Below are 13433 nucleotides of genomic sequence, written 5' to 3'. Positions count from 1 at the left end.
CGGATCCTATCTCAAAGATAAAAATCGAAAATCAATGTCGTTGTCATTATATAAGTCCTGATCTTCATCTGTCACGCTGAAAATTTATGTACTTCCCTGATGGGCTGTTTTCTCTTCCTACTACTCACGGTGGTCACGCACAGCTAAACATAAAGGTATAAAAGGCCAAAAATTTTGGGCTTTCTTCTTTTATTTTGGAATTTGCTTGGATCTTTCTTTTTCTGGTAGAAAAAAAAAAAAAAAAAATCCAAACAACGACCGGCCAGGGCATTTTTTTACTACTAAGTTTGTTTTACATTCATTAACCTTACTGGGTGAGTCAGCCACTGGGGACCCAATATTTTTTCCTTCAATTTCACTATTCACCTCACGAGAATCCAGCTCTATTTTGGCTGATCTCTTATTTATACCTCCGCTGTCCCTTCCTTCTTCACCTCCTCGAGTCGGAGTTTCTGCAATGCCGGTGGTGTCTAAAAACTGAGAAAAACGAAGGAAAAAATCTTTAAAGTTCGAATCTCGGATTATTTTTCGGTGATTTCTTCCCAAAATCTTACGAATTTGTCTGGAACCGATCAGAATCCTCGTGGTTCGAGGGAGGTGTTCACCGGAGCAGTCGAGAAAAAGGCCGCTGCAAGTCAAAATTGAGAAGGTTGCGGATTGGCATTCAGAGGTATTTAACGATTTCTTTGTTGCTGTGCTGTCACTGAATAGGATTTTGTTTTACTTTGTTTCGGCGTTTTTCAAATCTAAGTTCTTGAACTGTTGGATGAGATCTCCTCTATTGAGTGAGAAAGGAACAGTTTCGATTTTCTCCTCTGTATCGATCGGTTTCGCAATCTTCGAAGCCTTGTGTGGAGAAGTTCCTTCTGGATTTTGTATTAGTTGACGATTTCCAATTGAATCTTGCTTTGTTCTACATTGGAGGTCCTATACTCTTTACTTGAAACTTGAATTCCGTATGTTGGTCTACAAATCTTCAAGTTTATATAGCTTGTTATTATTTCTAGGTTTCAAGTTGAAATCTTCTTCTTCTTCTTATTTGTTCTTATTATCTTTAAGCCATTCCACTGTCCATCTCTGAAGAGGTTTATGCACATCGATTTGTTATGAATGGGAGATTTTCAATGAAATCTTTAGCTTGACTCCTTTAAAATTTTCGCCTTTTATGCTATCCACTCTCGTAAATATCAAATTTTCTCTCTTTGTTTCTGTTCTCAAGGATAACAATTGCAGTTGCAGAAGCAGAGCATCCATTTCTAGAATCCTCTACATCCTTCTACTCCAGCTCTCTTCCCAGCCTTCCCGTCTTCTCTAGCCACGCGTCAGACGTTTATTGGGTACTGACTTGCCACGAAAAGATAGTTACATAATGTTTCCAATTAAAAAGGATAACTACATCCCTAATCCGATAAACTTCTATAAGTGGATAACTAAATTTTTTGTAAATATATTTAACTAAAAAAAGGGACGTTTATTGGGTACTGATGTAGTGGACCATTCACCTGTCCACAATCTACGTTCGTTCCCACCAAATTCCCGTCCTAAAAGATGAAAGGGTAATGGCTAGTTTTGTCTTTCTATGGGGCCATGCAATAATAATTAATAAGGGTCCGAATGTCTAACCCTATGTGGCAGATTTATTTGGCGTCACAATCCGGGATACTGTAAATCAGAAGCTCTTGAATTTATAGTAGCTCCCGTTAGTTGCAAATCAACGTCCTATCCTGTCTAGAATGTCACGAACAAATGACAAATACATCATATCATTAGTTTAATCAATTAAGTAATGATGTAACTGTTACTTTATATAGTGAAAAGAGCTATTATCCTTTCGCCTCAAACATCCAACGGTATAAGTGTCTTTGAAATGTTAAAGTAGAAATTTCGTGGAATGGCAGGCTGTTGGAGCCTTATCTTTTTCTTCTTTTAAGCAATACTCATGATTTGAGGATGTGTTATGTTAAAGATGTTTAAAGGGTGAAATAGACATTCTACTTATAGATGTAAATTGAATATTTAAGGTGAGGATATAATAGTCTTTCACCATATAAATTAATTGCATGAGTATGTTTGTCATTTTTAAAACTAAAAGGGGGTGTGTATCATTTTCTGAAATATAAGAAAAGGCGTTAATTTGAGAGGAAAGTTGACGAGTATATTTTCTATATATATATATATATTTTTTAAATGTCTATCCAACACATAATTCATTTTATTTTTATATACATCCCGCTCTTCACTCATTTAATAGCAGAAAATATATGTCCAGGTGAACTTATATGCACAGATCTAAACTGGTTTTGAAACCCCAGCACCTTGCCCTTTAGAATACGCGCGGTCCCTGTCGCACTCTCGTCTCTACGCGAGAAAGGAAGTCAAATTAATCATTGAGTAGCCAGCAGCTTCTCAGTAATAATCGAAGGAAATAGTCGCTTATCTGTTCTTTCCAGCAACCACAATAATGCGTCCGTAATGGCGTAATCCTTAAGCAAATGTTCATTTTGCCTTCTCCCTTTCATGTATTTGAGAAAATATGCAAAGATGGAGCAGACGACGAACCTGGGTGTGAAAGTGTTCAATTCTGAGCTGACCCAAAGTCTAAACCAGGTTGGAGTCTCTGAATCCACTTTGGAGTTGTTTCGTGTTTGTGGATAATGGGTTTATATTCAGAGGAGTAGTCAATTCGGATTCTGGAACCTACCATCCGCCATTGACAGGCAACTCTGAAAAGAACGTACATGCCCTTTCTGCTGTCGAACATACCAAGTTATACTGCTCTCAGATGTAGGATCGGAATCCATAAGTTCAAGTGGATGCCCATCGAAGTATTGAATAGCTCGATTGCCGTAACTGTAATGATTCAGAACGATTCACCACCCACCAACGTGAGAAAGAAAGATAAACAGGAAATTGACATTCGTGAAATTTGGAAGTTGGGATTACTTCCATTGGAAATCGTTGAAAGTTGGAAATTTGACTATTTTCTTTGTTTATCTGTGTTCTCTGCAGGCAGAAGATATGAAGTAGGAGAAAGAAATTGCATATAGTGTTCAGTGCGCAGAGATGGATCGAGGAGACGACTTGATTGACATAGAATGCGAAGGATTGCCTATTGATAGGAGTGAACTGGAGAGGAACTGTTCGGACATGTCTGAGAAAGACGTTATGATCAGGGAGCCACTCCTTAGGAAGAGGAACACCACCTCTCAGATTGCCATTGTTGGTGCTAATGTCTGCCCGATTGAGAGCCTTGATTATGAGTAAGCCTCTTAAGCTGTCCATGACTTCTTGTACGTAATTGCATATTTTCAGTTATTATCTTTATTGCTCTGCTTTAGAGGGTTGATTGCTTACTATGTGATAACAAATGCGAATTTTCTGTCAAACTTCTTCTGGGCCAAGCCTTGATTTTAAGCATTGCACAATGCTTAGTCATGCTTAATGCTCACAAATGATGGGATTTTTGTGGTTTCGGTTGTGCCAGTGAACTTGCCTTGCCTGATCCTAAGGGCCAAATTTTGCAATATTGTATTTGAACACAACCACCATGATAACAGAAATCATGTGTTGGGTGAAAGTATTAAAAAACTAACTCGGATTGCAAATCAAATGCACCATAACATCAGTCAACTGGATCACTATAAGTATGTGAAATTTCAGACCAAACAAAATGGAAACACCTAGCTGAATTCTGATGAGGCCATGAAACCTCGAAACCAGCTATCATCACCCAGTTCCAATAACTAGCAGGTCTGCTGCAATATATAAACTCAGAGTTATGGAGCTTTCTTCTTATCTGCGTTGCATCAATTATATCATTCTCAATCATAGGGAAAACCTTTACAGTCCAACCTTTGGATTTCATTTACAAACACATAGATAGATGTAATCACTCTTACACCCAAAGCACATTTCCACTTTGACTATAAACAGCTGGGTTCCCAATAAAAGAACCTTATGAGAGTTGTCACCAAATTTGATATTGCCAAATGTCAGACCAATTCTGCAAGAATTGTTTGAGAAGCAAATTAAGTTTGAAAAAAAAAAAAGTGGCAATGAAATTATTGGAAAACCCTATATATAGTGGGCATATGGTTTTGATGGGCCATCAAATCTTCCATTGATCGAATGATCAGTCCCCAACATAGTGGATAATTCAATTGAAAATCGCACTGTATCCAAATTGGTTTGGAAATTTTGGAAATTTTCATGTTCTTTTGAGAGTTCACGAATAATTTGAGTTGACTGATTCGAAATTTGAAAATCCAGTTATTGAGAATAGTTCATGAATAATTTGGGAGCCAAAATTCAATTTGAAAAATCCGCAATCATTAAAAATTTCAAAAAAAGAAAAAGGAAATTGATAAAAGAATATTTTGGAATCTTTTCAAATTTCAATATAATGGACTGAACTTTTTGTTATTAAAAGTTCAAACATAAACGATTAACTCCCGAATTAATCAAAATCAAAATTTTCCATAGTCTTTTTTTAAATTGATTTTTTACTGTATTTGTTAAGTGTTGCAACAAAAGAAACTTGAATTATTCCCGAATCAGAATTTATAAACTATGGTCCCTATCTCTCCAATGTTTCATCTATTCTTGAAGTGCTGTAGAATATTGTGAAAGGTCTTTCTATCATTTTCTTTGCTATCTCTTTTCAGGATCATTGAGAACGATCTATTCAAGCAGGATTGGAGGTCAAGGAAAAAGGTTCAGATATTTCAGTACATTGTTCTCAAGTGGACTTTTGCGCTTCTTATAGGGTTAATTACAGGGCTTGTTGGCTTCTTTAACAACCTTGCGGTCGAGAATATAGCAGGTTTCAAATTGCTTCTCACTAGCAATCTCCTGCTTCAAGAGAAGTAAGCCTGATTACTACTGTTTTACATATTATCTAAATCTCTCACCATGATACAACATTGCTTCATTTATTACATGATACCATCACTTCTGCTTAAATTTCATGTTAAAGAGTGGACATTGCAAGAATCTTGGGCACTTGGGATTTTTGTAGAAAACATAATTTCTGCATGATGTATTGATCTTTAACCAGTGCAGCTATGACTATGCTTCTTCTGATTCCAACTAACTGCAGCTATGACTATGCTTCCAGTGCAGGTACCTTAATGCATTTTTAGCATATGCTGGTTGCAATGTTGTTTTGGCAGCTTCTGCTGCTGTCCTTTGTGCATACGTAGCCCCTGCAGCAGCAGGGTCTGGCATACCAGAAGTGAAAGCCTATCTTAATGGTGTGGATGCTTATTCTATTTTGGCTCCTAGTACTCTCTTTGTAAAGGTGAGTCCCAAGAAATGGATCCCTTGTGCCATGAGATTATTATGTTCTTAAACCTTTTAACTAATGGAAATACAAAAATTATTCTAAAATGTCTGGATGCCCTTTTGTTCCTTCTATTTCTTCTTTTTCTTTCTTTTAAGATTTTCCTTGGCATTAGTTTATATTTCTTGTATACCTTGATTTATTTAAATTTCTCTAAAATGTTGATGCTTGAACCGCACCATATTCTTCAGGGGTCAATATGCCAACTGTTTTAGATATGATACCTTGACTCTCTCTCTCTCTCTCTCTCTCTCTCTATATATATATATATATATATAGCGTTCAGCTCTATAGAATAAATTGGGATTAGTCATTAGAGCTTAAGCTTTTTACTCTGGTTTCACACTTCTTCCTAATTTTAGCATGACATTCTGTGAAATTTTGTACCTTTTGGTTTCTTCTATTTGTCTGTCTTTCCAAATGGAATCTTCTATTACGATATGAAGCTATATTTTTGTTGTCAAATTTCTGCAAAGCAATAGGGTCATTGTCAAAGTGGATCATATCTTGCTTCAGTTGCACTTTCCAAAAGCAGGCATAAATATTCGATGGAATCCCTGTCATAGGAACAGCAGAACACTCATGTGCAAACATACCATTATGAATATGTTGCCCTTGATATTTTGTAGGGGAAATATTTTTTTTGCTAACGTAAATACAACTCAGCTTGGCAGTCACTTGGTTGGCTGGACAACTTCTTTTCTGCCATTCATTTTAATATAATATAATAATATAAATAAATATCTGACGTAAATACAACTCAGCTGACAGTCACTTGGGTTGGCTGGACAACTTCTTTTCTGCCATTCAATTTTATCTATGGCTGCATCTTCCATTAAATCTTAAATCATTTGTTCCTTTCTCACCTTCATCCATATCCCTCTTGGTCCTTCAGTAGCCTTCAACTGGCAATGGATCAATCCTTCTCACTGATGCAATTGGTGCATTTCATTCAACTATCTCAGTCAGTTTTGCCACATATTGTGGCCTAATGGTGCTCTCTCTGATTTCCTGAAAATCCATTTTTCTCTAATTCAATCCTTGTGGCCTTGCATTCATCATGACATCCTCATCTTTACACCCTTTTATGCATGATTTATTTCTTGATTGCTAACATTCTGCTCCATGAATTATGATGCTTATATTTATTTTCAAATAAATATAATTATGATGCCTTGCTTATCCATGAATAATTGCTAACACTAGCAATTATTTTCTCTGATTTTGATAGTAACTAGTTTTTATTTCCATGTTACTGCGCATTGTTTATTGGCAGATTTTTGGTTCCATTTTGGGAGTCTCTGCTGGATTTGTTTTAGGTAAGGAGGGACCTATGGTACACACAGGAGCTTGCATAGCCTCTTTACTTGGGCAGGGAGGGTCTCGCAAGTATCACTTAACCTGGAGAGGACTCCGATACTTCAAAAACGACCGGGACCGGAGGGACTTGATCACTTGTGGTGCTGCTGCTGGAGTTGCTGCTGCTTTCCGTGCCCCAGTTGGTGGAGTCCTATTTGCTCTTGAAGAAGCAGCTTCATGGTAAGCTCCTCACTTTTTCTTCTTCTTTACTTTCATCCTCTCCCCCCCCCCCCCCCACAACTGCTTCTTTTTCCCAACTGGTTGGAGGCTGGCAGTTGTTGGGCATAAGTGCCTTGTTGTCAATGTAACAGTGCATGTTGTAATGGTTTGTCATATTGCACAATAGACTAATGCTCCAACCAAATGCGCTCTACATGGTCTACTCCTCCCACTGAAATTATCACACATAAAAAACTGATCAACCTACTGTTGGGTTTCCAGAGCATATCTTTTTCCATTATTGGTAGATTTATATCTCGGAGTGGACAAAGGCATCAATCTGAACTTCAAGCCCTATCTCTTGGGAATAAATGACAACAGAGGAAACAAAGAAAATATTATGGTGATAAGATAGAATGTGATGCCCCGGTACCCGGCCTAGGGTTTTGGACATTAACGGTCTATAGGATCTGTAAGTTCTAGGCGATAATAAATCGGAGTAGCATCCACACAAACATAAGTGCAAGCAAGAGTTAACTAAACTAATATATTATTAAAATTCAAAGTTCAAATATCTAATTCAAATTTCAAACTTAAAGTAAAGTTGAATTAAAGTATGTCTTCAAAGTCTAACTCAAAGTCTACATCATCTAGAAATAAAAATCATTGTCTTCTTCAAATCCATAAGCAATGTCCTCTTGCTGATCAACTATAGGTTCAACATGTACGTCATCTCCATAATAGTCCTCACCAACGTCATCTGCAAGTTATGAGGATGAGTCTCTGGGAAGAAACTTAGTGAATAAAACCACAACACTAAACATGTTTGAAATCACGATCATATAACCAATATCAGCAAAGACATATACAGTATAATATAAAATTTTCAAGAAGATAAAGAAATAACATACCACACATACTTACATTGCTCCATTTATATCGCCGTATAAGTACATATGATGACTCAAAAGAAATTAAACAACAAATTCACAATATCATCCATGAATGGCGAATGTGTCATAGTACCACATTGCCCCCACTCAACATACAGAAACTCGCAGAAGCTATCTAGCGTCCAACCTCTCAAAGACCAAGTCATACTTCCCGAATGTCAAGTAACAATTGGTAGATCTTGCCGAGGGTAGGTTGTGTCATCTAGTAGTCCACAGTTTCACTAAGGAAAAGTCCAGTGAACCAATCTTCACCTCAACATTATGATGCCAATGTTGATAAGGTGAAACAATAATAATAAAGTCAACCAAGAACAAAAAATATATATAAATATAAACTAGTTCGGAATTCAAGTGTGATCAAGACTCTCATTCAACCCTAGTCAGTCTCTAAGTGGACATGAAATCGATTTCGATTTCAGTTTCAGTTTTTGTAAAAGCCATCAAAACAACAACAATTATAAATAACAAGGCACTGATCAAGGAAGTCTCACATTCCTCAATCAAGGCCGGTAATGTAAAGCATCATTACCACAACAACATATCTTATATATCAAAACAGTAAATTTATGTAAGCTGGTATTTTTAAAGATATATGCACAGACAAAAACTCATGTGGTATAAGAATCATGTAATGTACATAGTACATTACTCCATGCAATCATAATCATAACTTAACACATAATATTAGAAACTAACATTATGTGATCAATGTTCTATTTATAAAATTCTGCTATGTGCATATAATGAAAATCATGGAACAAAATTCAATTTGTTTCCTCATTCTCTCATATACATAACATTAAGTTTGCAAATTCATATTTTAATGACAAAATAACATGAAATCCAAGGTTTAGAATAGATCTACTGTTCATAAAAATCTCTTTTGAATAACACTATAAAAATAAGCAAGTTAAGGTAGAGGTTCCACTCACTTTGATGTCGTTCTTAAATTCTGCCTCAACCTATTCTGCCTACTGACATAGAAAAATAGGAAATAAATATCTCTAAAACTCTAAATATGTTGAAATTAGATCCTATTGAAACCTAACTCATATATACAAGTCTTATATGAAGATCACATAAAATAACCCTTCTTAGGTTAGGTGTCAATCTCCCTCAAAAACGATCTTCAGACTGTAAAAGATTCTAACCAACAAATTTGAAAGATTCATTAACTCACTTTCCCGAACTCAAATCACTTCCAACTTTTTCACATATTTATAAGACTCATGAAAGTTTCTACAATAAAAATATCAGATTAAAAATCGAAGTCTATATATCTCCGTCACTACTGTCATTCTTGGGTACAGAAAACCCCCCTGACAGTGATCTTTCTGAATATATGAATTATTCGGTATATCACATCAACTCCAAATTTAATGAAATTTTTATAAGATCCCGTAAACACATTCATATACTCCTAGGAATTATTTTAGATTATAAAACGATAACTAACTATTTTTAATAATATGAACAATCTTGGACTACTGTTCTGTCCGACCGAGAAATTACTGTGAACATCTCAAAATCTAATTTTATCTCTCCTTAAACCCATAATTCAAAATCCCAGACTTTTAATCATGATTAATCCTCCAAGTTGAATATAAGAAAGTAATTAAATCATGTTAAGAGTTCTTACCTTGAAAACTGTTCGAAATCTTGATTCATTTTCTCTTTTTTTTCTTATTTTTTCTTCTTCACAATGCCTTTCCTTTTCCCTTTTGATTTTTTTTCATAAATAGAAAGTGAAAGGCAATAGAGCCACGTTTTTTGCTTCTATTTTCCCTCCCCAAATTATCTCCAACTCTATCTCTGCCATTCCTACTTCATCTCCAACTCCCTCTCTTCCTTTATTCTAGTCACATTCGATCTCCAACTCTTTCTCTCACTTATCCTACCTTATCTTACTTTATACTCAAGTCTATCCAAATTTCAGAAGGTGAGTCCCAACTTTATTAGGAAAGACTTCATTTATTAATTATTAATTTGCAATAATTAGTTAGTTAGGGTTGTTAGATAATTAGGCCTTATCCACTTGTTATCTAATTATCCATGTGGATAATAAATTAATATGCAAATATATATATTATTCTTAAGTAAGTAGGTCAATATTAGGGTTGACATTAAAATCATATAATTAAAGAAAAGTCAAATTATGGTCTAGTGGAAAAATCGTAAATTAGGGTTCAAGGGCAAAACGATAATTTCTAGGGTAAAAACTATAAAGTTATTTTATAGTGTAGTTACATCTAATGGATGAGTTCGCTTATCAAGGATTGATGCACCCTCAATGGTCTGGTATCCACACTTTAAGTCACCCTGACCCTACAATGGTCAAAAGGCAAAATACCCCCAGTCAGATTTCAGGGTATTACACAGAAAGGAAGGAAAAAAGGAGGAAACGGGTTGGTCTGATCATCAGGAGCTACACCTTCCACTCTCTCTCATTATCCTTCACTCATGATCTGCCCTTTCCATTAGAGGTATATGCCTAGTAGACACCTTGGTAATAGGCAGCTTCAGTCACCTCCTATACAAGGAGCTACCCCTTCCGTTCTCTCCTGTGTCTTACTCAACTGAATGACGAAATAAGGAGCATGATTTTGCCGCAGGGTACCAGAACTGGTTTTTCATAAGCTGTTTGAGAAACTAGGAATGCTATGCCTAGCTGGGTTTTGGCTTGGATTCACCTGCACACTTTTGCTGATTGCTGCAAGAATCTCTTAAGAGCTAGTCCATTTTGTTGGGGTTGTTGAATTTCGGTTACCCTTCTCTCTCTAGAGGGTTGGTCTGTTGTGGATTATTATTTCTATTCCTCTACTTCTTACAGTTTCTTATGGTGATATGGTACTTTAGAAACAAAAGCACAGGGCTTATGACTGCGGCATACCCCCCCCCCCCCAAAAGTTCCATTTCTTTAAAAAAAAGGGACGCTTTTTTTTTTTGGGGGGGTGGGGGGTGATTAAGTAAATACTATAACGGCTGTCTCTGTGTTACCCTAATTAATAATCAAAGGGAAGAAGAAGACAAAAATAAGAAAAATAATGCACAACCCTACCCAACTCCTGACTGCTAAGCAAAGTAAATACACCCCCAGGGGTCAAAACAGATTGTGCTCCCAAAGACACTTCCTGAATCCTCTTGGTCACCAAATATGTTCATTGAACAAGAATGTCCACTTCAAAATATCGCATCTGGGAAACTACACTAAAATTAGCAGCTACGTAGTTAACATGACTGCAGTACACGTTGTTTCTTTTGACTCAAACTTTTGTTCACCAAGTCTACCTTTTTACTGTCAAGCAGGTTTTGAGATATGGGCTATGAACCAATTCCCTTGTATTATTCCCCTTATGTTGTGCAGGTGGAGGAGTGCCCTTCTTTGGAGAACATTTTTCACTACAGCTGTAGTGGCTGTGGTCTTGAGAGGTTTTATAGAATATTGCCAGAGTGGAAAGTGTGGCCTTTTTGGGCAAGGAGGACTGATCATGTTTGATGTTAGTTCAGCCATTTCCACATATAGCACCCAAGATCTATTGGTAGTAATAATCCTTGGAATTATTGGAGGCATTTTCGGAAGCCTCTACAACTATCTTGTGGACAAGGTCTTGCGTACTTACAGCATCATCAACGAGTAAGCCTCATCACTTCTGATCATATTGTGAACTACCAATTAACTTCCAGCACTGGACTCTACGGATGGCAGTTTTTGAACTGTACTGCGATAGGCCACAATGTCTTGTATACATCGAACAGTTCAAACATTATTGGAGTCTGCAGTGTTGGAGTGACTGGGATCATTGGCCTCTTCTTGTTCTTCCTACTTGCTATTATTGTTCTTGGTTTGTTTTCTGCTCTAATGATGATGAGTGAATGCAGGAAAGGTGCGCTATTTAAAGTGGCCCTTGTCATCGCCATCTCCCTCTTGACATCATGCTGTTCATATGGCTTTCCATGGTTTGCAAGGTGCACACCTTGCCCTGTTGGCTTGGAAGAACAGTGCCCAACCATAGGTCGTTCTGGCAACTTCAAGAACTTCCAGTGCCCTGCAGGCCACTACAATGACCTCGCATCGCTCTTCCTCAACACCAATGATGATGCCATCCGCAACCTTTTTAGCTCTCGCACTAAGAATGAATTTTACATATCCAGCCTATTAATTTTCTTTGCTTCTGTTTACTGCCTTGGCATTATCACTTATGGCATTGCAGTCCCATCTGGACTCTTTATCCCAGTCATACTTGCTGGGGCCTCATATGGACGCCTGGTTGGTCATCTACTTGAGTCCATCTCTGACCTCGATGTCGGTCTTTTTGCTCTTCTTGGAGCTGCATCCTTCCTTGGTGGAACAATGAGGATGACAGTGTCCCTTTGTGTCATACTGCTTGAGCTCACCAATGATATCCTAATGCTTCCCTTGGTTATGCTAGTTCTACTTATCTCGAAAACTGTAGCAGATAACTTCAACAAGGGCGTCTATGACCAAATAGTGAAAATGAAAGGTTTTCCTTTCATGGAATCCCATGCAGAACCTTACATGAGGAATTTAATAGCTGGGGATGTTGTGTCTGGCCCACTAATCACTTTTGCTGGTGTGGAGAGGGTGGGCAACATTTTACATGCTTTGAAATGGACAGGACATAATGGATTCCCAGTGATTGATGAGCCCCCCTTCTCTGACGTACCGGAATTGGTTGGTCTTGTGCTGAAGTCCCATTTGCTTGTGTTACTCAAGGGAAAAAAGTTCTCACGAGAGAGGGTGTCTACTGGAGATGAGATATCCCAGAGTTTTGATGCATTTGATTTTGCCAAAGCAGGATCAGGGAAGGGGGTAAAACTTGAGGACCTGGACATTACGGAGGAAGAAATGGAGATGTATGTTGATCTACATCCTATTAGTAATGCATCTCCTTACACGGTTGTGGAAACAATGTCTCTAGCCAAAGCTGCACTTCTCTTTAGGGAGCTTGGCCTTAGGCATTTGTGCGTAGTACCAAAGACCCCAGGGGTAAGCTCTCTCTTTCTTTACACACACAAAAATAAATGTCAGTTAAGAAACTATTAGTTTTAACATTCTTTCCCTTCAAGAAACTATGGTAGCTAGTAAGTTGCGGGTTGTTTGGTTCTAATACTATATAAGTACCTTGAAGAAGCATAAGTCTTGTATACTACCATTTGTAACCACTAGCAAACTGACTTTTTTAATCTTTGACCTTGCAGAGACCACCAATTGCTGGAATCCTAACACGGCATGATTTTATGCCAGAACATGTATTAGGGCTCTACCCTCACTTCAAACCCACAAGAAGGAGAATTAAGTAACTTGGAGGTTTTATTGCGACATTATTGTGACCATAATAACTATTGCCCTTGTTATTATTAGTGATACGCATTCTTTTGTTTTTGGAAAGTCCTAAGCTTTTTAAAGTGGAGAAAAATTTCAGTGAAGTTTGGTCAGTGAGATTGAATATGTTTAGAGAGCAATTTGTATGAACTTTCATTTTGTAACTTATGTAAATAGTTTTCCCTACTCCCCTTTTTCTTTTTCTTGTATTACTTGGGATGAGGAATTTTGGGGATTTTAGATATATAATCAATGCTCTCAAGACTCTCGAGTGTCA

At 37.1% G+C, this 13433-nt stretch overlaps 1 protein-coding gene across 2 annotated transcripts; it reads left to right on the top strand.

The window, feature by feature from the left end:
- The first annotated feature begins 420 nt into the window (after positions 1–420).
- On the top strand, positions 421–13433 carry LOC122091190 (chloride channel protein CLC-c-like). Of its 2 annotated transcripts, none has more exons than XM_042661040.1 (8): positions 421–670; positions 3010–3260; positions 4665–4865; positions 5122–5299; positions 6618–6880; positions 11177–11446; positions 11692–12820; positions 13033–13433. In XM_042661040.1, exons 2-8 carry the CDS (start codon positions 3064–3066, stop codon positions 13132–13134), a joined length of 2340 nt encoding a protein of 779 aa, XP_042516974.1. In that variant the 5' UTR covers positions 421–670; positions 3010–3063; the 3' UTR covers positions 13135–13433. The 2 variants fall into 2 exon arrangements, with proteins under 2 accessions (XP_042516974.1, XP_042516981.1); XM_042661047.1 differs by lacking the exon at positions 421–670 and adding an exon at positions 2278–2885.

The sequence above is a fragment of the Macadamia integrifolia genome, chromosome 2, assembly GCF_013358625.1.
Source record: "Macadamia integrifolia cultivar HAES 741 chromosome 2, SCU_Mint_v3, whole genome shotgun sequence".
Classification (NCBI taxonomy): domain Eukaryota; kingdom Viridiplantae; phylum Streptophyta; class Magnoliopsida; order Proteales; family Proteaceae; genus Macadamia; species Macadamia integrifolia.
This window is presented reverse-complemented; position numbering and strand designations above follow the sequence as displayed.

Excerpts from the sequence above, each read along its gene's own strand:
- LOC122091190 (XM_042661040.1), top strand. The coding sequence starts at position 3,064 with ATGGATCGAGGAGACGACTTGATTGACATAGAATGCGAAGGATTGCCT. Across the intron at positions 6,881-11,176 it reads CTTGAAGAAGCAGCTTCATG|GTGGAGGAGTGCCCTTCTTT; the intron begins GTAAGCTCCTCA and ends TATGTTGTGCAG. Across the intron at positions 12,821-13,032 it reads TAGTACCAAAGACCCCAGGG|AGACCACCAATTGCTGGAAT; the intron begins GTAAGCTCTCTC and ends TTGACCTTGCAG.